Here is a 25,128-nt window from a genome sequence, read left to right on the forward strand (position 1 = left end):
GCTCTAAACCAAAGGTTTGGTCTAGCATTTATTAGATGGAGTGAATCTCCTTTGAGTAAAGCTTAAGGAGAGCCTGAACTTTGATATATGTTCTGGTGAAATATATATTAAAAAAAAAAATCACATTACCGTCACTTAGAAGACCTTAATTAGCAAGGTATCTGCAGAAAATGACACTTATATCAGTATTAAGTCAACACCACTACTTACATATTAATGAGCTAGTTTGATTTTATAGTAAAGCAGTTTTTGGATCATCTTCTAGTATGATTAAAGATTTAACACTCCAAAGTGATTTAATCAAATTCTTATATAAAATAATGAGCTTTCACTTAAGTTTTTGGTATAAATATTTATTACATACTTAGTCTTGAATCTATAAAGAAAATGTCTGAGGGCTGCTGGTGTGATACAGACCCGAAATACAAAGTAACAGAAGCCTTTCAAAAAAGAAAAAAAGGTCTTCAGCAGTAGCTCTTTGGTACCTGAACTGTATTCAAGGGTAAATTACTCTTGGTCTTTATGCAGGAACAAGGGTACTAGAAAACTCTAACTATTTTGCATGACTATGACTGTCTGAATGACAGTGTCTTTAAAGAGGAAGAAGGGCTGTTGATAAACCGGAGTAACTAAAAAGTCTTTAAGGCATAATTCCAGGAACCAAATTTCACCTCAAAATAAGAACAAACTCTGCCCTTTTAACCTGGTCACTACAGGTGTGCACTTAAAATGCTTTTAAAAGTGGAACATCCCTCTGGGAGCTATAAAATACTGTACAAAAATAAGTGCTAGAATTTTATGGTGTTGTCTCCTCTTCTGCTGTATTCAGGCGACAAACACTGAAGATGACTTACTACAACTAATGCGTTTGCAGTTAATAAAAATGAGGGTCTCCCTAGGTTTTTGAGCTATGTGAGATAGCTCACACCAGCAGCGTGAGAAATCTGTTTCTCCTACATCAGCAAATCCCAAATTCCTTGAGGTATTGAGAAAAGTCTATGCTACCTATTCCGTACAAGTGAAGCAACGTAAATCCACACAGAGAGAACACTTTGGGGGTAAGGATGAATATACACGGCTAGAGCAAACTCAACATTGGAGACATCAATGGTGTGAACTCCGGTACTGTGTACGGCTTCTATTAAAGGTCTGACTTCAGAAAAGGGCATATGAATAGGAAATCCAGAGACCTGGGAAAAGAAGGAAAGAAAAAACACGTAAGGCAAGAAGGAAAGATAAAGGCACCTCAATAAATGCATCTTAAAATGTTTTATTGTGCCTGTAAGTTCATCTCCATTGATGACCTGAGGAGATGCAATGAAAAAGCCCTCTTTGTATTTAAATGCATCCCTCCCTTTCCCTTCAGGTAGGTTTCTGCCATTTTTTTTTTTGTTAGTTTGGGTTAAGTTCCAAGTGAGAATGTTTAGAAATCCGCTAGAAAAAAAATTTGCAACATTATGCTGTAAGTGTTCAATAATGTAGCTTTTCTACACTTCATACCTAGTTGCAGTTCATAGTGTTCTCCTCTCTGCATTATCTGGGGAGTTGAGGTGGGAGGTAGCCTGTCCATAAATACATTTCAGGTCCAAAAGGAACTGGAATCTCAACTCATTACGAAAATTGCCATATTTGGGTGTAGTATCATTGCTACGTATGTTTTACATGAAGGGCAGAAGGACCTAATTTTGAGAACAGCCTCGAGGAAGAGTGCCTGGGTGCACTGCTGGTCAGGCTTTTAATGACAAGACCTGAGAGCAAATGTACCAGTCAGCCCGTGAGCAGCTGGTGTTAAGTGTCAAGCTTTCTGCTGAAAGCTAAGGGGGCTGTGTTGTTCTTGTGTTACTGCTGTACCCCACCAGTCACCACCACAGGAGATAACACTTGTGTTTATATCCATCTCCAACACTTTCAAATGAAATATACCATCGCTACTTCACTCTGTAAACATTACAGTGGTTTAACGTTAGTATAAGAGTTACTGTGACTTTTGGGGGTAGAAGGAATGCAGTTCCATACCAGTGTAGGTGATCCTAAAACTATGAGTGACTTAGGTCCCTCCAGCTCTGTTTTCACCCACTAACATCACAGCACAAATCTTTTATGTTCACAACTTTACCCTGTAGTCTCCAAGCTGTTTTTGCAGCTCTGCCTGATGGTCATCTTCTACATCTTTGCCTTGGTTATGTTCCAGCAGGGGCAGGAAGTTACGCAGGGTAGAGGTACAGTATCGGTTCCAGCGAGTTAGGTGCCTCGGTCTCCATTCCATAATCTTTTCTTTTAGTATTTTTTCAATCCTGCAATATAGTACATCTATTACTATGATTGGGTATTTACTGGCCTTCTGACCTGATCTCCCTCAACCTACTTATCACAGATTACAGGGAACATAAATGACCTCAGTGAAACTCACCATACCTAAAAGCACAGAATCAATGTCAATATAGCAATATTGTCTGCGTGTTTAGTAACAATGGAAGGCCAGGGGTTTGCACGTGCTTTTTAAGTTTACATTCTCTCAGCCCCCTTCACCCCAACACTGTTTTGGCTTACTAGAAAACCATACAGCCATGCTTGATCAGTTAAGAGATTGTTTCTCTTTTAACAGTTCCTTGTGTGTGACAAAGATTCTTCAAAGTACCAGTTCTGGTTTAGGCCATTCTCAATTCCTAGCATTCAAGGCACATTTTTGGAACACAGGTAAGAATACACTGGAAAAACACAAGAAGGTGCTCCACCTGTAGTGACCAGTCGTTGACAGCATTTGTTCTAGTGGTAGAATTACCTGCCCTGTAGTTCCACTGCAGCAGCCTTGTCTGAATGCTGATACACTAATTCTTCAGGCTAGAATTAAGTAAGACATTTACATATTAAAAAGCACAATCTCTTCTAGCTATACAGCACTATAACTGCGGGCATTACTACCTTGGCAGTACACAAAAAAAAACATAAGCTAAAAACATTCGGTAGATCTTTGTGTGTAATGCTGCTGTTTTTTTGTAGGTTGGTTGGCTTTTTTTTTTTAGTAAGCTTCAACTGTTGTTTACAAATTTGATTAACTGTAGAGGATTCCCTACTTGTTTACTAAGAACATGTGCACAGCTTGAAACGCCACCTTTCTAGCTGTGAGACAAAAGTTGATGTTTTCTTTATAATGTCAAGCTGATTCTCTGCAGATGGCTGTGTTAAAGATCTGTCCCAGGTACTTCACCATTGTCCTAAGATCTTAAACAGATAGTCAGAGGACCGTGGATGTGCATCATTCTGTGTAAAAAACAAGTACGTTTCAGTATTCCTGCTTTATCTTTTTTAAGGTATGCCTAGGGAAGTTTTGTAAAACAAGGCCTATTATAGAAATATACTTAATCACAGTACTCCAAAGAACATAGTCTCTCTTCCTCTCTACTAGGTCAGTGATGTCTCAGCCCCTCAAATTAAGTTGATTATATATATGTGAGTACCTGAACACTGCAGAGACCAGGGTACGGCAAGCTTCTTGAAAAGAATGGCTTCCAAAGTTTTGGTTTGCTGATATCAAAACTTATCCTTACTGGGGAGTCATGCTCTTGGATATTAAACCAAATCTGTAAGAAAGCAAGTTCATTTTAATACATACCAAAATTATATTATAGAAAACATTTTACTTACATGGCAATAAAATGATGCAGAATCTGGACCTCCATCTATGCTGATAACCAGTACGCATTCCATGTGAGTCAAGGCAATCCTGTCTCATTACAGCTCATGTATGCAATGTTTGCATTCTTGCCCCAAAAGGGAGGTTGTTGGGCTATCGTGTTTTGTGCTTCTAAGTAAGAATGTACAGAGATCAGTGCCCAGAATTACTGTCTGCAGCTGGCACCTCTTCCTGCTGAACCTACTGTGCACCATGGCACTTTTTCTGCTTTCAGCAGCTTTTTGCCTTCGCCATCGCTCCAGCACCGCACACGATGCTGGGTTACAATACAGGCAGTTTCTCCTGCCCTGAGCTGCATTCCCGCTCCTTTGGATTACCACACCACGCCAGTCTGCTCAATTCTGATGAAGTTCTCCCACCAGCACCGTGCAGCTGTGGCTGGGGTTGCTGGTAGCCTCCTGCACCCCAGCACCAGGGGCACTTCACGTTTATGATGCAGAATGTAAGTAGATTGCGCAGCCACTTTACTACGAAATACTAACAAACCTACTTATGGTTTAGTACTAAATATTAACAAACCAACTTCACCAAGCCCCAAACCACTTTCAATGAGGGAATGATATGACACTTTTAAAATAAAATGAAGATAAAATTGTCTTCCAAATTCATGATTTGTATTTAGAATTAAACCCCAGAAGATAAAAAGACAACGCAACAGAACACACATACAATGTGTGACGCTTCAAAGAACTTCTTCAGGTATGTTTTTGATACAGAAATAAAAACAAGCATTTACTGTCTTTTAGTGTGCAATGGAAGCCTGACTCACTGTTTCCTTATAATGGTTCCAAAAACATGACAAGCAAACTTTTAAAATCTTCCAGTTTCAATTCAAATATTTTTTTTTTCTTTTTTAAGCCCATGTTATGTTTTTCAGTCTCACCTCCCTGCTGTCCCTGTTCATGCTCCCAGAAGCTGTGACTGTCAGCTTCCAGCCAAACCCAGGAGTGACACAGGCAGCAAAGTGCCCCAGGGTTTCTGTCCCTCCCAACACAGGCTGAGCCCTTTGTCGTTCTGCAGCCTTTGGTTCACCTTCCCTGAGCTGAGCAGTTCTTTCTGCTGTCTTCTTTCTCCCAGAGTGTTTCCAGTCACACAAGAAATACCACGAACATGCACTACTATTACTCGTAATTTATAGAAAAATAGACAGGAGGACTTGATGCCAGGCAGAAAATCAATAGTCATTACACCTTATACTGCCAGCTTTGTGTTAGGCGCGTTGGACCACTGAGGGCTGTACCCTCCCTTATGTACGCAATCCAAATGACTCTTCCCAGTGTGCTTTACTTTTTCATTTTTAAATTATATTTCACCTGGAAACTATTAGCTTTGCTGAGTTACTGCCCCTCAGCTAAGCAGTGGTAAACTGAACATAGGCAATCCAAGTTGGAAAGTAAAACCATGTTAGTTTCAACGCGCTTTTGGTAACTAAAACACAGTAATGAATTTTCTATGAACAGATGTCATCATCCACCTAAATCATGATTAAAAAAGGTAAAATTTTTCTTTATGTATTTAATTAAAATGGCTGAAAAAACTAATTAAGCTTGAATAAAATCATTAATAACACGACTGCATAAATGTAGTTAAACTGATGAACAAGTGATGCAAAAGGTCAAGAAAAATGCCAAATTATGAACTTTTAGGAGTACAGAAATATGAAAAGCCCAGGCACACTTACGTTATCACAGCTGATCAGGCAGTACACATTTTGTAGTGGGCAAAAAGTATCATACTGCCTGTAAAAACAGCCGGTGCTGGGATTCCAAATTACGTACTGACTTTGCTCCAAAGTTAATACATATGCAGTCTGTCCCTATAAAGAAAAAAATAGGAGAAAGATGTTTTAAAACAGGCTTCAATGACAGTAGACATTATATTGTTTGGATTTTTATATTTCTGGTACTGAGATTAATAGTACATTTTTGGAAAACTGGAAGAATTTACAGGTTCATTACAATTCAGTCACCTAACGCTTACATAATAATGTGTGCTCTGTCTCTTCTGTGGCAGAGAAATGTTAGACATACACAGCTTTGTGCCATTTTTAAATACAGACCCTGGAAGTCATCTTAGTTCAGCCAAGAGCTGAGATGAAATCCCATACACAGGAATGTTTAATGTTTGCCACCTCAATATCAGCGTGTGCTACCTGGTGACTGCCATCTAGGCAGCACACATTATGGCTCATCCATCACCTTCCCTCGGGCACACAATATAAAAAGATAGCTGGGACATCCCTTATAAGGAATCCCTAAACTTCTCTTCAATGTGTTATCCCCCGTATTTTCCAGGTACTTTAACAAATAATCTTTCTCCTCACAGCATGAAGAAGCTGAATGCATTGTTAAGGACCACCCCCCACCATCAGCTGTGGAGTGGAAGGCGTGTAACCGAGTGCCTGCTGCTGCTGCGGCTGCACTATCTGAGAACGCGTTAAGGAAATTGGTCTTGACAGGGGTTTTTACTAAAATTCTCTTCAGCAAAACTTTCCCATGTGCTTGGTAATTGGAGATGCTAATGGTGGAAATTTGCATTATAAACACTCTTACCCTCTCAAAACAGCAGTATTGATTACTGGAAATACGAGTGCTTTAATGAGGAAAAAATAAAAGCATCTCCTAATGGGCAAAAGAATCTCAAAGGTTTAGTTCTTAGCCAGACTGCTGCCACAGGGGGCTCACAGCGATGACCCAGTAGCCTACGGCAAAGCATTACTCTTGTTGTAGCTTTGCCATCAGCTGGACAGAGAATCAAGGGCTGTGTTCATACCAGCGAGAGCCTCCAGCAAGCCTCTAACCCTCCCCTGCCACCTCTCAGCCTGTGCCAATCCCACCCTAATGCTGCCACAGGCTGAGAATGGACTTTCCCCATGACCTTTTTCCAGGGCACACCATTTATACACGCCCAAGTCCAATCAAGGCTTACACATATTTCGTGAGTCCATAAAAAAACCACAAACGAAACACCAAAAAAACACCGAAAACAACACACATTAAATTGTGAGTATATCCGAGTATAAATATATATATATTTTTTCTCTCTGAAGAAAATCAGTTCCAGCAGCACCGATGTTTAGGTTACATCCTGGAAAAGTATGTCAGCAGGAGACGAGAAACAAGTCTATCCACTGATGGGAACCAAAGACTTCAGAGAATGAAAGTTGATATTCAGACCAGAAGAAAAAATCCTCTTACCTCAGGAATAGCATTTCCAATGATAAGCCAGGCTTTCTTCCCCATACCAAGAAAATAATTACACAAGAGCACGGCATGTTCTTCCTCATCTCCCGCCAGAAGATCGAGAAATTGCTAATTGAGGGACAAAAAAAAGTTTGCATTAGCGTTCTCCATTTATAACATTTAATAATATTTCCTAACACTTCTGAAGCAAAAGATTCCCCTTGGATCTTTGTAACTGACCTTCATTGTTTATTAGGCACTGCTTCAACGTGCAGAATGCACACAGCAAGAGTGAATGCTGTGAAAATCCATGAAGCAGATCTGAGATTTCACCGTAAGAACCAAGGTCTTTTGAGTTCTTCTGAATTTTCCGCTATGCTGGAATAGAGCTTATTTTCTTCTTAGTAGCTGGTATGGTGCTGTGTTTTGGATTTTGGGTGAGAATACTGCTGATAACACCGATGTTTTCGTTGTTGCAGAGCAGTGCTTACACTAAGCCAAGGACTTTCTCAGCTTCTCATGCTGCCCTGCCCGCAAGGAGGCTGGGGGTGCACCAGGAGCTGGGAGGGGACAGACGCAGGACAGCCGGCCCAGGCTGCCCAAAGGGATGTCCCATACCAAGTGGTGTCATGCAGAAACAAAAAGCTGGGGTGGAGGGTGAAGGGAGGGGGGCAGCTGCTGCTCAGGGGCAGACTGGGCATCAGTTGGCTGGTGGAAAGAAACTGCAGTCTACCTTCCCCCCGGCCCCCCTTCTTATTCTTTTCTTTCTTTTCCCCTCCTTATCAAGCTGTCTTTATCTCAACCCGCAAGTTCTCACATGTTTACCTTTTACGATTCTCTCCCCCATCCAGCTGAGGGGGAGTGAGCGAACGGCTGCGTGGTGCTGAGCTGCCTGCTGGTTACACCACAGCGTGCACAAAGGCTCCGAGATGGTCCAAACATCACCTGGGATTAACTTAATATCTGTTCCTACTCCACAGGTTCGCATGAGACAGAGAAAGCTCAGTCTCCCATTACTGCTGACAATTACAAGCAGTGTTTTTCTGTGGTTTCTTAGAACGATCAATGTTAAGTGTAGTTTTAAAGTCTCCATCAGTCAGCATTCTGCCACTTGTGCATGACTAGCTATTTTGGATTGTTTTGTAATTGAAAAAAAATGGGAAAAGCTTCAAACCCTAAGTATTCTTAGGGTCAACTGCAACCTATGAAAGATAAAAATTTTGGCTCATATTACTATCAACAACTTTTTTCAAGCACTGGCGGTCCTCCGATAAAGAAATTCTGCATTTTTGTAAATAAGTAACTTATAAGGAAAAAATAGTCCTCACAATAACAGAATCACAGAATAATTTAGGTTGGAGGGGACCTCAAGAGCTCAGATATCTACTCTGAACTCCCACCAAAAGCAGGGGACCCCTGGATATTGCATCACATACAAGAGGATAAAAAAAACCAACCCTCACATTTAATGCATTACTTACATCTGATGTACTCCACAAATCACAAATTCCAGCAAATGACACACTATCTGGCAAAAAAGGAATCAAAGCAACATATCGAGCCACCAGTTCCTGCAAGGAAACAAAACACAGCTAGTCATCCCTTCAGTTCTCTACATGGGCATATAATAAAGGCATTATTACACTAGACTTGAAGCACAGTGCTGTTTCCAAGACACCAGTGACAAAACACTGACTAACCCTGTTACAGCAGCAGCTAGCTCCTTTTAGAGCTTACACCAAAGACTGATAGGATTTACTCTCACGAGGTTTGGTATAATTTTATATTAATGAGTATTGGCTATCAAAAGACCCTTATTTTTCCAGAGAAGACAAACAGCCTTTTCCAGCGTCACTAAGGGTTCACTTATTGTGTATCACACATAGTCACTACCACTTTATTTCTCATCTCCTTAAATAAAAAAAGCATAGCTATATAGCAAACATGTAAAATGTTGTATGTCTATGTGCACGTGCATCCACACACATTCTGAAATTACATCCCTGAAACTTCACTATCTTTTCTGAATACTTACTGCTGTTGTCTGAGAGCTATCTGGGCAGGCATCAAGGAGCTCCTGCGGTGGATTCAGAGGTTTGACATATCTGGTAATAAAAACTGTTTTCCCATTGAGGTCAATGACAGTTGTCAGGCACTGGCGGCTTGGAAACTTTGACGTACATTCAGCTTCATACTTTTCTGCTGCCTGGAGCAATTTCTCATCTTCCTGGGTATCAAACTTCAAAAGACAGTAGAACTTATATAAAAATAGTTTTATATATAATTTAGGGTTAAGTCTTTATTATGTTTGGCCTTATTCCACCATTTGCAGAAGCATAAAAGGAGGGTAAAATTCCTTCCTAATAGCCTTGTGCACTTTCCTTGCATTATGTACTTTGGCTCAAGGTAATGAAAGCTCAGGGTAATGGAAAAGCAGGCAATTAGCATTTACTTATGAATGCACACGGTGACCTGTATCTATAGCTGGCTTTATTAAAGCACTAAAAATGTAGCGACAGCTATGCCAAACAAAGTGCAGGGATGACTGTGTAACATCACACATTAATTCAAAGGTGAACAATTATGGTTAGGTACCAAAAGAGTAATCCTACACGCTAGTCACACAACACTCACTCTATTAAAACCACAATCGAGGTTATGCACAAAATCCCAGCAATGTTCATATAAATATTACTGGGACAACCCTGTACAATGCCAAAATATTTGCAGAGAAGGTCCAAGACATTTTTTTCGGTGGGTTCTTATTCTTCAGACTTCTCTAAAATTGTAAAGCTTTTAGATGAGCTTTTCCAGATGCGAATCTCAGACTGAAAAGCATACATTATGTAAGAATGACAATTATTTGCTCCTCTGTCACCTAAGATGTCATCCTTTAAAGGTCTTAGGATCAAAGTAATTTGCATCTACTTGGAATCCCTTGTGTAATTCTAGTGGTGCTGAGAATTAAAGCTCATCCTTCATAAGATTTTAGTTCAAACTAAACCACTTCATCATTTGTTATCCTTCTTCTCAAAGTAACCAGAGGTAGAATGGCAGCACCTTGTAGCTAGACCTCCAAGTCAGAAGGGAACACTCATAACGGTGACTCTTCTTAACCACAATTAATGGCTGAAATATGAAACCTCTGGCACTTTTTAAGTTTTGTTGTAATAATTCACTGCAAATATTATGGAGAAATAAACAACTATGATGTTAGTCAAAAAGCATAAAGTGCAAAAAAGATTGATGAACCAAGCTAAATCTTAAAACATGGAACAACAAGAATCTCTCAGTTAGCTTTATTAATATTTTACCTTCTTAAGCATTTCATTCATCTATATAGAGATTCAGGAAGGACAGGATGAAAGAGAGGAAAAATAGATAAAGAAAAAAGGTATTGTAAAATTAAAATAAAATTACGCTTAGCATCCTGAAACAGTACACAAATATTTCAAATCACTTCACTACAGCAGGACTGGCTAGGAATAGGAAAAAAAGGACAGAAAAAATATTTAGTTATTTTTTTTGTCATTTTATGATGATTGATTTCCACAATAAGTATTTGTTACATTTGGGGAAGTGCAGCATAGAGTTATTACTTCTCAGCAACGGTTAGAACACAAGCACATGCCACTTCAGTACAGATCTCCTTAGAGATACCACCTAAAATAGGACAGTCTCTTAATTAACTTAGTTCTGCTTTACTGAACTTCTTCTAACGAGATTCTATTTTACTTTTCTTTCTATTTATATTGATTTGAAAAAGTGATTATTCAAAAATCCTGTACGGTGTTTGCTGAAGAAATAATTTGGTTTGTCTTAGGATCGAAGGTAAACAAATCATCTGCTATTAAGTACAATTTCTAGAAGACACAGAAAAATCTCTTACGTAAAGAGAACAAAAATCAGGCAAAACTCCTACTGATGAACTCACCCCAACTGTTTTCTCACTGTTCCTCAAATTTTATGAGGGATCATCTGTACCAATAGTTTTCTTACCTCGGTAAGATTTTCCTCATTTTTGGTTTTTTTTTTCAATGTACTTCTGTGACAATGCAAACTTTGTTCCAGTTTAGCTGTGGCATGCAGTATTTCATGCTACTTAGCAAAGGACTCATTTCCCATCTTGTGATTTACTGTACTATTGTTCTTTCCTGCACCTTCAGAATGGAAAACACTTCGGTCTGTTTCTAGTTCTTTATGTCTGAATTTTGGTAAGGGGCAGTTAGCTACTACCATTGTATTTCAAGTGAAATAGAACTTATGACAGATCTATGACTTTAATAAAATATACTGTTTTTTTTCTTCCCTACCAAACTGTTCAATTCTAAATATAGCTACCAAACTGCATAATTTTACTAAGCATTAATACAATACATAACATTTTGGTAACCAAGCATCAAATTGCATCTACAGAAACAAATTCTGAGTATTTGTTCATTGTTTAAAGAGGTCAGGTTTCGCAACATCCAGTCCATAATACTTTACAGGAATCTCCCCCTTGTTTGAATTTCTATGACTGGTCTTCCAAAGCAGTACTTGTCTGTTTCCTTTCAAGTTCAGTACATTTTTTTCCTAGCAACTAATTATTGTATAAGAAGGTCATGAAACTCTTGAATAAGGTCTTGTCTACTGAAGATGCTTCAAAGGCATATATATTTGCTGCTTAAAACCCTAGTGATAATCTTATCATTCAAATTAATTAACTTTAAAAGGTATCCATGAATCCACACTGTTCATTTCCTTTATTTTCAACAGTACTCAGTTGTAAAAACTCCCACAGTATTGCATAAGAGCAGAAAACCCCACCCATATGACTGGATAATTTCCAAATGACCCGTGTAGCGCTGAGTTGCAAAAACAACAACTGCTGCTGTTTGTGCATGAAAAACATCCTTACTGAATGGATCTCAAAATCACTGCAAAATGTGACATAAAATGGCAAGTGGCATATTTATTTTAACTACACATTACTGTTGTTAGTGCAAGGCGCTTCTGGTTTAGTAAAATAACTGGAAAAAATAACAGTTGCTGCTTAGGAGTAATTATCTTCAAGATCTGGAGGCATGCACAAAGCACTAAATAATGAATGCTATATTTGAACACTGTAAACACAGAAGCAAGAATACTGTGGATGCACCTGCCAGCTTCTTTTTTCCTCTGTTCACAAATACTCAAACACTTCATTGTTTACAGAAGTAAATGAGAAAATGATATGCTCATAGATATTAAATACAAATTTGCTTTGTATTAACCTTAGAACTAGATACCTGGCAGAAGTTATTTTTCATGCGTTAAGTGTCCATCTCACTTAATGGTGAATCCAGTTCAATTGAACTGAGCTAAAAAAAAATTGAAGTGGAACACTCAGGATGTTAGTAATGCCCTTCAGTACTTGTATTTGTGTCCTTCAGTGCAGTAAGCCTAAGTATTCGTATGCATCTCAGGAACTGCACCACGGGAAACAAACAGCAAGAACATGATTAATTACTGGTCGTTACCTTTTCTCTGACAGACTCTCCAGGAATGAGCTGCGGTTCAATGGTAATGAACAGTGTTATATAGGAGCCCTCGCTCAGATTGCGCACAGAATCGTAACCTCTCTCCATTCCCAGGTTCTTCTCTTTGCTGTAGCCAAGCAGCACTGGAGGAACATCCACCTTGAACGTACCATCAATCTACAACATACAGTAGCCCATACACATCAACTGTCCATGACAAAAAAAAAAACACCAATGAAACAATCCTCAGAAAAAGCAAAACTTCCTTCTCAGATACATTTGGTATTGGTATTCAGGTATTTTATTCCCTCGCTTTCTGTATTATTCTGAGCTCCAGAACAGTAATACAAGAGTATGTGACATGTATTTATTACCTGTGGGGAACCCATGAGACATTTCATTGTCAAAGGTATTAGTTACTATTTGATTTCAGTCTCTTTTGCTTATTATGGACATAAATATTTAATGTAATGGAAATCATACACGCTAGGTCTTAGAAAAAAAGACTGCCAGCCTTTCACTGTTTTTCTTTGAAATACGCATTATTTTATGCATACACACCCCAGAACTCCCTGTGGAACGAGTCCTTTAAAAGAAATAAAAAACAAAAAATTGCATGTTTTATTTTTAAAAAGACTAACACCATACAGGAAGGATAATGTGTGCTGTCATACTGCACTACCCACAAGAAACACTTATCCACAAGCTCCTTCCTCACCAACAGATAAAACATACACTGATGTTGAGGAGTCAACATCCAGTCTCTGTACTGCATTCCTCATTCTTTAAGTCTTTCGAAGCTGCTGAGTGGGAAAATAGAGGACAATAAGGTATGAATGTACATGTCTGTAAACTGTTCTCAAAGAAGATTGACAGGCATGCAATTTTTCAGCTTCAAGTGCTTTTCTCTGTGTATTTTCAGACTGTTGGTAAGACTAAGCAGCAATCTCCACATGGCGCTATTGACCTGGAAAAAGTGACAAAATGGCAAAACACTGCCTTCTGAAGGCAGCATCACGCCAATGTGCCTTTGCCTCTGAGCAGGATGCATCTGTGAGACGCTGGAGCACCTTCCATGCAGAAACTGCTGATGTTTCTCGGGTGCAATCGGAACCAGGCCCATTCAGCCAGCTTCTCCATGGAAGAGGGCTCTGGCAGACTCATCATCCCTGTGCACCTCCTTCTGCCACCACAAACAGAAGAGAAAGCTCTTCCTGAAAGGTCGTATCAGAAAAGAGATGGCATGCCCTGCACTTGCTAGGGCAAGACTCGACACTGGAATTATGCAGCTTTAAGAGAAAAGCAAGAAGATTAACCTGATTTGGGCAGAATTCAGATATGGCTTTAGGCAAAATTTAATGCTGTTTAGGTTATGCTGTATATGAAGAATTGGCCGTAAAGATCTGAGTCTTCCATCCTCCTGGACAGGATGACTGCTGACAGGAAGGACATCTTCAGTAGAAGATGAACAGATGACTCACTGGGCTGACTCATCAAACATTTAAGAACAAAATTAAGTTTTCATGAGGAGAAGACTAAATAAATCACACAGAATTTCTGCTGCAGTATAGCAGAACGGGATGAAGAAATGCTTCATTTGCCACTGCAATTTAATTGCTAGAGGCACCCTGATACAACTGTTGGACTGATAACACTTCTTCAACTTCGGTAATAAATACTGTTCACATGCTGAGAAGATCTGTGCAGGCACTCACACTGTGCCCCAGGAATCTCGAACAGGAGCACCTCCTCAAAGAGAGAGTCAGGAGTGCATCTGATAGCAACCCTGGAGCTAGTCTGGTCCTACAGCAGAAAGGCTGACTCAACAACAAGAAGTACCAAGAACAGAGGTTATCATCAATGTTATTGGTAGTCAAAGATGGATTACGGGCTATGTCTTTCACTACATATTGGTACGCAGTCTGTTAAAATGTCTAAGTCTGTCCATTAAGTCTGTCAGGGCTGTGAGTAGACACACTTCTCAGGTGAATTTCATCCCTTTGGCACAGAACATTTCCCTGAGAAGAGTGAAGGATCTTGTTCTTTCTTGTTTGTTGACCTGTAACAACAGCAGTCACGTTAAGTGACATTATTTGTACAGGATGTCCAAAGCCTTATGAAAAGAAGGCTGGAAATTCGTACTACTTACCTTTTCTTAAAGTCAATGTGAACTTCATTCTACAGGGCAGCACAACCCTCAAGCACTCATATTCATCGATTTGCCTCACGAGTTGACGATAGCATATTATTAGTGATCCAACAGAAGGAAATGGACTAGCACTACTTAGATAAACACTGTCCAAAACTCGTCAGCAATGAAAAGAATTCCATGCTTTCTTGAATCCCGTGACAGTTATGTTGTTATGCCTTGCAAAAGGATGGCCCAAGAAAAACACTTTGAACTCCAACATTAAATTAAATGAGACCCCTGCAGACTTTCCTCTACCCAAAGAATCCAAGAGGCTCACAATATATTTTAAAGCCTTTAAAGTTCTGACAAGTTGTCCATATAGCAAACTAATCTGTGTCATTAGGTATGCAGTGGGTACCAGAATCTTCATGAAATAAGCAACTGAGACTTGTGGCATGACAGCTTGATCTACACATGAAAGCAACTGCCCTGCAGAACAAGAATTCTAAAGCAGGATTATGATACAAAAAGGCTATTGATGTGAAAAATTAGCTACCTTAAGCTAAGTTCAGGATGGGTGGCTGGACAAATAAAATAATAATAAAAAAAGCCTTTCCTCTATGAAGAAATGCATGTTATCCTAACACTCCCATGACTAAGCGCTGATATCTCCTGAAGAAAGCTTCTCTAAAGCATTCTAAATATGGAGGAAAGAAGGGACTGGAAAAGGCAAAGGTGAAAATGTGGTGATTCATCAGAGGTGTGAAAAAAGAGTGAGGTCAAATTTCTTTAACACCTATCTAGGCAATGCAGTATCAGAAATCTCAAAAGCCATTGTCAAAACCATCTAAAGAATTTGTGTTAACTTCATTACTGAAGGAAACCAGGCTGTGTTGTCAGTGCAGAAGTATGCTTGTCTATCTTTTCTCCCTTCAAAATGTTGAACTTACTAACAAATACATACCAAATGTGACAAAGGACAGCGCTTTCACAGATATTTTTAGGCAGTTCCATACAAATAGACTGAGAAGTACGGAGAACATAATTAAATCTGACTACCCTAACCCCTTCCCACTCTCCATCTTTTATTTTAAGAGATGGACTCCAAGTTATTGACGCTTACCTTTGCTTGAAAATATATGGTAGTAAATGGAATTTTAACACATCCCAGCCAGCGTCTCTCAACACAAGTGTGGATACCACTTCTTCTGTCACAATCATCCTAATAAAAAGTTGGCCAACATAAGAATTTGTAAGACAACTTCATTTTATTTAAATTCAATCAACAGTTTCATGAAAGCAATTATTAAAACAATACAGGATTTTTATCATTTAACTTACTGTAAATATAAGTTCAATTACTACTATGACAATTATTGCATGCTTTTCAAGTGTGCCAGATGCTGAACAAAAATTCATGTTCCTTGACACAATGTGCTTGCACTTCAGGGTACAAGTCCTGTATGACTTGTGATGGAGATCTCAGAAATCTGACAAAGTCTACAGGAGTCTTCCCAGACTAAGTAAATTAAGTGCTGGTCTTCTCATAAAACGTTTTACTAGAATTAAAAAAAAGCCTTTTGAAGGTAAAATTGTATGAAAATCTAATAGCTGTGGAATGGAAGCATTGTTTTCAAATGTATTGCCTCAGTGATTTCCAAATCTAGTATGATCAGCCTACAAGCTTAAAAACCAAAAGATTTCTCCAAATGCTAGACATCTGAGTTTCAAGACTGTACCTTTCTTCTTCCTTCTGCTTCACCAAATACCATTTCAGTTTTGAGGGCAGAATTCTGTTCTCAGTGAACTGTGTGCATTATTTACTTTTCGGTTATATTTTCAAGAATATTGAGGGCTGCTATTTTTATGCATACTGAGTTAACTGGGAAAGCATTCACTGACTTGAAGAGGGAAATGACTTATGCCAACACAAAGAGCCTACTTTTCACCAAACAGCTTGTAAAACAGGGTAAGACAGAGCATAAAAAGGTTAATAAAAGAATACAGGAACTGGGATAAGTCACCTGGAATTTAGTGTGAAAAAAAAAAGAGAGAAAAAGAAGCTGATTAAGTTTAAGAGTAGAATTCAGACTACTATTCATGTGTTGCCTCTCAATTTTATTACCTCAAGTGTCATTAAATATCAGTAAAAGATTACATACACATGTTGAACTCTAGTAGCAGACTATATAGTACAACCTTAATTTGTACAAACACAGGTTAACACTATAAAGACTGCTCCCTTGAACAGTACTGCAATATTGACTAGACGTAACAGTAAAAAATGACAAGGTAGAGAACAAAGAGGCTCAGGAGGGTGAGCCAAAACCAGGACAACTATTACACTGAAAAGTCTTATACTGATAACTTCAAAAAGTTCACAATATTCTGTAAAGCACACTGACCGTCAGTTATGAACTCACCTCTGTAACATCATGAAGAACTTCATCAAAAACATTAATGAACACTTCATCCTTCACTGACTGCAAACTGTGGGTGCTATAGTCAGCATTAGGAGCTCTGAAATTTTGAATAAACAAAATAAGTGTGATTTGAATAGAACCGAGGAAATTGAATAGATCTGTATCCTCAAACTGAATTCTTATTACTCAGAAATAGTTTGGTTTCATTTTGCTATACCTAAATGGAAGCTCAAGTTCCTCATTCCAGTTGGGGTTTGGACCTTCTGCTGTCGTTGTCCGGCAGACTGTTCGCTGAAAAGAAACTTCTACAAAAGGACGGACTAAAACCTGTAAAAAAAAAAAATCAAAACAAAGAAAACAGGCCTCTATAAAATGCCTCATCAGAACATACTAAATTGCGTATTTTCATGTATTTAAGGAAAATAAGCATATACTTTGTGAAGGTCACACTGGTCCAGTCCAGACAAACACTTTTAATATAGCTCAAATATTGCACTTTCCAAGCTTCTCTAAGCATTTACGAAGCTTTTTTGTTTTGTGTGTTAACGTTTCAAAAAGGTGATGTGTACTCAGTATATGTCATATTATGTACACTAGGAAGGCCACATTTCCCCCCCAAGTCTGTGAAAACTCCTGGCTAACTAATCAAAGAAGGAAATGGAAACAGGTGATCCAGTCACCCGTGCCCTTGTATCCTCTTATCTGTAATCCAAGAAGCCTACTGCTACAACCCTGGCTATCTCTGAAAATGGTCTCTATTGCAGATAATCAACTTTTACTAGACACAACAAACCCCTAATGTAATTAAAAATGCATTAATGTAGCATTTCATTAGCATTCAAACGCTCGTGTCAGAACCATTTCAAGAATCTATAATTTTGAAGGAAATCCTAAACAAATAAACAACCCTCCCATACACCACCACACACAAAAAACCAAAAACAAACAAAAACCCAACCCCAATGGATTTCCATCTTTATTCAGAAGGATGCTGAACCTAGTTCTCAATAGCAAACAAATGTAGTTTCAGTATCAGTCATAAGAAAGGCTCTGCTGGTTTAGGCAGAGTGCACTAGGCCCAAAATTCAGACTGAGAATGGCCATAAACAGACATACAGAAGAGTAAGAACACAGCAGCAGGTGCCTATATTTTCTCCTGTTATTCGTCCAGGCTTCAACTGCCTTCAGATGGACGGACTTTCCCAAGCCTGTAACAACTTTTCTATTTGACAACTCCCAATGGATCACTCTTCCAAATAATTGTCCAATGTCCACTTCAACGCAAGCGAATCAATTTTGTCCACAATACATACAGGCAACTTCTCTGAGCACATAGGAACTGACTCATGAAGAATTAAAAACTTCTCTTTTGAACCTAGCTCCTACCAGCTTCATTTGATGACCCCTCATACTTCTACTGAACAAACCAGCGAGCAGTCAATTGCTATCCATATCACTCATTGTTTTATGCTTTTCTATCATATTCTTCCTTCTCCCTTACTCCCAGTGACTGCCATTTCAACAGAAAAGACCAAACATTTTTCACTGCACAGCAGCCAGTCTAGATTTCTGACATCTTTATCATCCTTTGAATCTTTTGCAGCTCAACTATCTTTTTGGAGATCCAGGAGTGGGCAAGATAACATTACTAGTAAGATATCTTTCCGATGGTGTGTATGTGAAAAGGGGGAATGCTCATTATTTCATGGTAACAAATGATTGCTATAATTTTCATGAGTTTTATAATATACCTGGTCAAATGCCCAATCTACACTATCAGTTGGGCTCTGGGCTGATGGAGAGGCTGCAAACATCTCATTAAAGGACCTTGAAGGCTTGGATGGCTGTTGAGGTTTGCTACGAGAGGAAACAGACATCATCATCATGAAAAGACAGAGACCCTATTATCAAATATGAATCCTTTACATCATATATTAACCACACAAAGTTCTCGAAATGCTTCTGGTATCTTTATGTTACGACTTTAACCTAGGAAGGATAACTACTCAGTCAAATAACAAGAAAAAACATGCTAGAGTGGGGTAGCAAGTGTATTGCTCTTATAAGCCTCATTGCAAAAGTGCTGTGTGCTTCGAGGCTCTTCGTTCTGAAGAATTTATAGACCCCAGATTTTTATTTTATTTATTTTTTTAAAAACTTCCCCTGGACAATCTCTTTGAGACACAGACTTTTCAGTTTAAGGAGATGAATCCCCAAAGAATTCATGAACTGTGCAGACTTCATGGTATCTAGACAAGGCCACTATGACAAAATTAAACCCACATGAAGATTACACTGTCAGCAACTCATCAGTGAAATAAAATAAATGATAAATATGCTTATTTTTATAGTGTTTCCAAGTAACTTTTTCAGTACTAAGCAACAGTAGATATTATAAAAGGTAGATATTATAAAACTATTCACAGAAAAAGCAGCTCAAAATAAGATATCAGATTATCCAAAATATTGGGAGGGTTTTCAGCTATTTTCGTTCTACTGACAGTAAATTCAAATTCTCGTCTTTTCCTTCCTGTCAACATATTTCTAATACGAATTGCTTATGTCTCCGTTTGAACTTACTTACAAAAATCCAATGGAACTTTTTTTTTTCATTTAAATAATAAATAGATAAAACAAGCAGAAGATGCTAGCAGGATGAAGATATCTCCAATTTAAATGTAATGTATATTCATTTTGGGAGAGCGAGAGAGAGAATGCTGCTGTAATACACCACTTATGAAAGTGAACCAGACTGCTCAGGACACAGCATCATGCGGCACAGGCATTACCTTAATATGCCTGAAGGTCACGGTCACCTTCAAAGTTAGTAAAAGCCAAATCAGGCTCACTCCATTCCTTTAAATGTCCAGTTCACAGAGTGCTTGAGAAGGCCTACAGGCAACCCTCAGGAGATACATACAGTAGGAATAACTGGAATTTTGTAATATATATGTATTTTTTGTATTTAAGATATTATGAATTAAAATTGCCTTGAGTATAACTAGAAGGCTTGTTTAAGATATAATTAATCCAATATTAACAGTGTTACAGCGTTGTCAAAGCTACAAGTTATCTTCCAGACAGCTTTTTCGTCAAGCAGATGTGTAGTTCATAAAACATTTTTTGAATTTAACAGGTATTAATAAATGGTTGTGTTATTCTAAAAGCTTTGAAAATAGCATTTTTTAAATTATTAAATAACAAGATAAATCTATACATGCTTTTAACATGAGGATCAAAACAACCCACGACTGAATTTCAACATTAGTTGTTTCAGCTGTCCTCAAAACACTTGAAACCACAACGTGAATCTGGATTGAAAACAAGCATATAAACATACCTCATCACTGGCTTCCTCACTGGAATATCGAAAGCTCTAATGACGTTCACCAACAGTTTTATGTCTCCATCTGATAAATTCTGTGCTGTGACCTTCTTCCTTTCTTTTCTTCTTGGCTTTAATGGTCGTTTTGGTTCTGCCAGTTTAAAGAGGCCAAGTCCCAAAATACTAATAATCAGAAAACAGACATTTAGTCATTTTTGCACAGAATCCAGAATTCCAGTGTCTCCATGACACACATGCTAATTATGCACTAACAGAAAAAGGAAATACACACTGCTAGTGTCATACAAACCTCTATGAAATGTCAAAATGTTATAATCATTTAGTACTATGCAATCCAGTTGTCTTATGTTTCATAAATTTTTAACTTAAATGTGCAAAACAGTTCTCCCCCCTGCCAAAAATACATAAGATTTAAATAAGACAACTCAGGATAGATCTATAACTACAGTGTTATAAATAAAGTATCTAGTAGACGACAACCTCTCTACGAAATATGTAAAAGAAATCTAATTACACAGCTATGTACAACAAACAATAGGCTATAGAAAAGAATCAGAATAAATATGCCACAACATACCCTGGACCCTCAGAACTTATAACCCAAGGCAAAGCAGAACCAAAGGAAAAAAAAAAAAAAACAGGAAAAGAATAAAAAACAGATATATGTTTTTGCATATCACTGATATTAATTGCAAAAATACCTAGGTGACAGAAGACATTCCAAAATCTACTTTAAAAACTGATAGCCCATAGCATTACTTCCTTATATATAATAAACAAATAATCCCATTAATTACTTTTAAGATAAATCTGTGAGTTACTGAAATCTCACTAAGAAGATACTTGATACTTTAATGGTATTATAAATGGTAGTATAAATAATGTAGATACTTTAATGTTATTATTTTAAATTCACTAACTATATTAATTAGCAAATTGTATCCAATTTGAATCTGTATTCATGATAAAAAAATACAAACCAAGCATTTGATCTTAAACAACTTCAAAAGTTGATTATAGTCTCAACTGGATTTTTCCCATTCTGAGATGTGAAAAACTGAAAACCAGGATGAACCCTGTTTAAGAGAGCAAGTCTCTGTATCTCCAGCAGATGGGACTGTTTAGATTTATACCATATATTCAGAAAGTGTTAGCTGTACTTCAAGTGTGTCACACTTAGAATGAAGACAAGCAATTTTCTTTTAAAAGAAAAATATCTACCATTCACTACCTGTTTACTTACGAAGATTTTAAGTGAGCAACACTAATTAAGAATCATCTATGTAGTGATGACTCAAACGTCAAAATCAAGAAGTATGAGATTCGGAACAAAAATTCAAAGAAGGTGCATAAATAATAAAACAAATTATAACCGTACAAAAGAGAAAAAACATTTCCCAAATCAGCAACATTTCTGAAAGTAAACAGCATAGATATTTAGCAACACCATACAGAAGTAGACGAAACGTAAAGTAAACAAAATCACCAAAATATACCATGCTAAATCTTATTTACATGCTATCACATTATTTCTACCAAACCCATCCTTTTTCCTCAAAGAAGTTATATGCTTTGTGTACCAATGCTCTGGCTAACTGGCAGAGGGGTACATAGTGATAGGAAAACAATATATTACACTAAACACAAAATCTCCTTGGCTGGTCACATCAGTACAATTTGCAAAAAAGGCACAGAGATAAATTTACGTTAACTGACTTAGAAATAATAAAGATAACTCCCTTACCCCAGGCTAGGAATCTCCTCTTCATTGACAAGATCAGAGAGAAGGAAATGGTGTTTTGCTATTAGGAAACGGTTTATTACTGATTCTCGAACCTGTGAATAGGGAGAAAGGGAGGGAGAAGAGAGAAAATTACACTTCTAATCCCAAACCACTGCAAATACTTGCATTTTGTCTATTAAACAAAAAAAACTTCAAATACAGATTCTTTATTTTATCCCTCTTTTGTATGTCATATCAATGTTCTTTCCACCAGATATTTATTTGGAACATAATATAAGCTTATTTTATGAATACAATGATTTTCTAGAAACGTATAAGCTAGCCAGATGTAAACATATGAAAGCATACATCACAAGAACAGAAAATCAAGTCTTATCTAATTACAGCCCATCATCAGAAACAATCACAACAATAAACGACCCTGACAGACATTTCTTTTGGGCATCTAAATGAAGTTACAGAAAAGACAGTACAGAAATGTATATAGTATTAACTATAGGGACTAAAGGCAATGCTTTGGACTGCAGGACCATCAGCAAGGCCTGTGTTACTAACACCATGATTTAAAATAAACGTTTAAAAATCCTTAGTTTCTTTCATTTCTATGTTGAGGTCACAGACTGATGAAAGACTTCCCTCTTCTCCCAACAGCTATATAGAAGTATAGAAGCAGACTGACTGAGAGCAGTCTTTTTTTTTTTTTTTTTAAATTTTTTTTTTGTCTACTACTCAGGCTAGTAATGCCTTTATATACGTTCTATTACAAGATCAGCTGCAGAAGAGCAATAACAAAGTTTTCTACCATACATCTCCTTTCATTATTTTTAAAAGTTTTCATTTAAGTTATGAAATCTTTCACTGTGCTGAGGTGATAATCATATAAAGATGACATTTCAGAGTGAAATGAATTGCAGACCTGATGCGAGCAATCTAATTTTCAAGCACATCTGACAATTTACGGAAGCGTAAAATATCCAAGTGTTGTTTTAAAAAAGACTACTACTATTTCCTGTACAAGAGTGACAATCAGTTAAATACCATAAGGTGTTTAACTCTGTACTATTACTCAGTGCAGTGCATACGCTGTATGTTTGAGTATGCACATGAATATCACGTAAAGCATATAGGGCCAACACAGATGTGATAGCTCAGTTCAAAATAGTTTTTGGTATTATCGTACTGAATCTGGGTTTTGGTACTTACCAAGACTTGCCTGGAAGATTCAAATATTCTCCATTGTCTTTGATTCTTTTACAAAACATTACTGCTAACAAGCAAGTTGTTTTGTCCTACATCATATCAACCTAATAATGATCCTAGATGTTTTGCTGGCTGGGATTTTATCTACCTTTGATATTTCCAGTACTAGTAATAAACTGGTAGGTGTGTTTCTCACTTGTTACTTGCCAAAATACTCCAAAATTGCAAACTTTTATTCCATATTCAACCAACGTTCCCCACCCCCCAAGGATTAAAGAGAATGCCACACTAACATTAAAAAAATAAATTAAGCCAAGGTAAGGGAGAGAGAATATTACTCTAATGCAACAATGAAGGTAATGTCATATGCCCGCTGCCTTTGGCTGCAGGACAAGACTTTTTGTGTATCATATTAAATGATTTTTAACAGTGGTTAGGAACACTTTCATGGAGATAAATTCTTAGTAACACAACTTACAAGAAGGAAAATGAGGAGAAGGAAATCAATGAATACCAGAGACACCACAGCACAAATCTCTGGGGCACTGGACCAGAAAAGGATTTATAGTACTCCTAGAAATATCTATTTTTGTGGTCATTTTCTATAATGCATCTTTTTGAGGAAATACATCTTTTCCATTAACATTTTATCAGTCATTTACAAACCTCTACTTGTTTTATTAGACCTGTTTCAGGCCTAACTTGGAATTATAAAAACATCTGTAGGCCATGTTTAGCGCTGAATCATTTTTTAGTATTCCTGGAAATTGAACATCCAAGTGCAGCAGCAACAAACGGCTTAGAGAAATATGATGGATCTGTATATTTTGCCACTTACCTTTTGTAGATAGTTGGCAACAACTGCTCTGCGTGCATCTAGGTAATGTTTGCTGTCAATCACATCCCTCTCATGTAGTCTTTTCTCATAGTCCTAAAACATTTACTAGAGTTTGTGATTTGATAAATAGCCAATGCTTTACTACATACAAGAAAAATGGTAAATATTTCATTAATATTAATGTATGGATCAAAGTAAACCAAAACAGATGTCAGAAGTTCGTACAGCTATTTTAATGCTAATGTACACAGCAACAGCACTGCACAACTTCCCTGAATAGAGAAAAGAATTCCATTAAGTTAAGGTTCATGTGGTTTAAATTACTACGAATAACTTTTATTTCCCTCTCTTCTTTCTAAAGCAGGACTTTGACCTGCTGTCGTAAACTGAAATTCCATTTCAACTGGAATTGGTTCGTGTTGCTGCAGCTGCAATAGGATGAATCCTTTATAAAAAGAAGTGATACGATATTCATGGAAGACGACCCGGTATTTGAACTGCATTTTAAAACATAACTAGCTTTCTTAGTGTCTCACACTGGAAGAGCCTATACTTGGTAGGTAATTTTGTGAGAAACAATTACTGAGCTATTTTGAATTTGCATTCAAGAAATACAGTGATTTATTAGTATAATAAAGTCATTAGTTGCACACAGTAAGAAAGTGAAAGCTCTTTAAGCATCTAGAGTGTGAAGATTTTGCTTTGCCTGAGGTTTGATTAAAAAAAAGGCTGTAACCCAACCGATGGGCTGAGACGAATACTGGTTGCCCTATAGACGTTCTGCGAGTTCTTTGCTGGAGCTCTTGGTCCAGTATCTCAGTGTCTTTCTTGCACTGGACAAGAGGTTCAACTTAGTCTGGTGAGGAAAAGATTAATGGGCAATCCATTATCTGCCCACACCTAGCTGAGGGACAGTTACAGAGAAGACAGAGCCAAACTCTTTGTAGTGCCAGACAATATCACAAGGGAGAACAGCCGTTAAGAACAACTTGGAAGGTTTGGGCTGGACATGAAAAAACAAACCAACCCAAAAAATAAATAAATCACTGGAAAGGCAGTGCAGGACTGG

General features: G+C 37.7%; 1 protein-coding gene across 1 annotated transcript in view; it reads right to left on the bottom strand.

Annotated features, from left to right (window-relative positions):
* Positions 1–342: 342 nt before the first annotated feature.
* The window catches only part of CC2D2A (coiled-coil and C2 domain containing 2A), a 58,344-nt gene continuing 33,558 nt past the window's right edge, over positions 343–25,128 (bottom strand). Inside the window, exons 19-34 of the mRNA XM_050710267.1 lie at positions 24,060–24,152; positions 22,022–22,113; positions 20,272–20,439; positions 18,683–18,788; positions 17,149–17,258; positions 16,932–17,028; positions 15,632–15,730; positions 12,378–12,554; positions 8,912–9,115; positions 8,358–8,447; positions 6,892–7,005; positions 5,376–5,510; positions 3,459–3,581; positions 2,783–2,841; positions 2,117–2,294; positions 343–1,190 (exon numbers count right to left, since the gene is read on the bottom strand). Coding sequence (XP_050566224.1) covers positions 1,002–1,190; positions 2,117–2,294; positions 2,783–2,841; positions 3,459–3,581; positions 5,376–5,510; positions 6,892–7,005; positions 8,358–8,447; positions 8,912–9,115; positions 12,378–12,554; positions 15,632–15,730; positions 16,932–17,028; positions 17,149–17,258; positions 18,683–18,788; positions 20,272–20,439; positions 22,022–22,113; positions 24,060–24,152 — 2,034 coding nt within the window. The 3' untranslated portion in view covers positions 343–1,001. The remainder of the gene's footprint in view (positions 1,191–2,116; positions 2,295–2,782; positions 2,842–3,458; positions 3,582–5,375; positions 5,511–6,891; positions 7,006–8,357; positions 8,448–8,911; positions 9,116–12,377; positions 12,555–15,631; positions 15,731–16,931; positions 17,029–17,148; positions 17,259–18,682; positions 18,789–20,271; positions 20,440–22,021; positions 22,114–24,059; positions 24,153–25,128) is intronic.

This window comes from Cygnus atratus, chromosome 4 (assembly GCF_013377495.2).
Source record: "Cygnus atratus isolate AKBS03 ecotype Queensland, Australia chromosome 4, CAtr_DNAZoo_HiC_assembly, whole genome shotgun sequence".
Taxonomy (NCBI): Eukaryota; Metazoa; Chordata; class Aves; order Anseriformes; family Anatidae; genus Cygnus; species Cygnus atratus.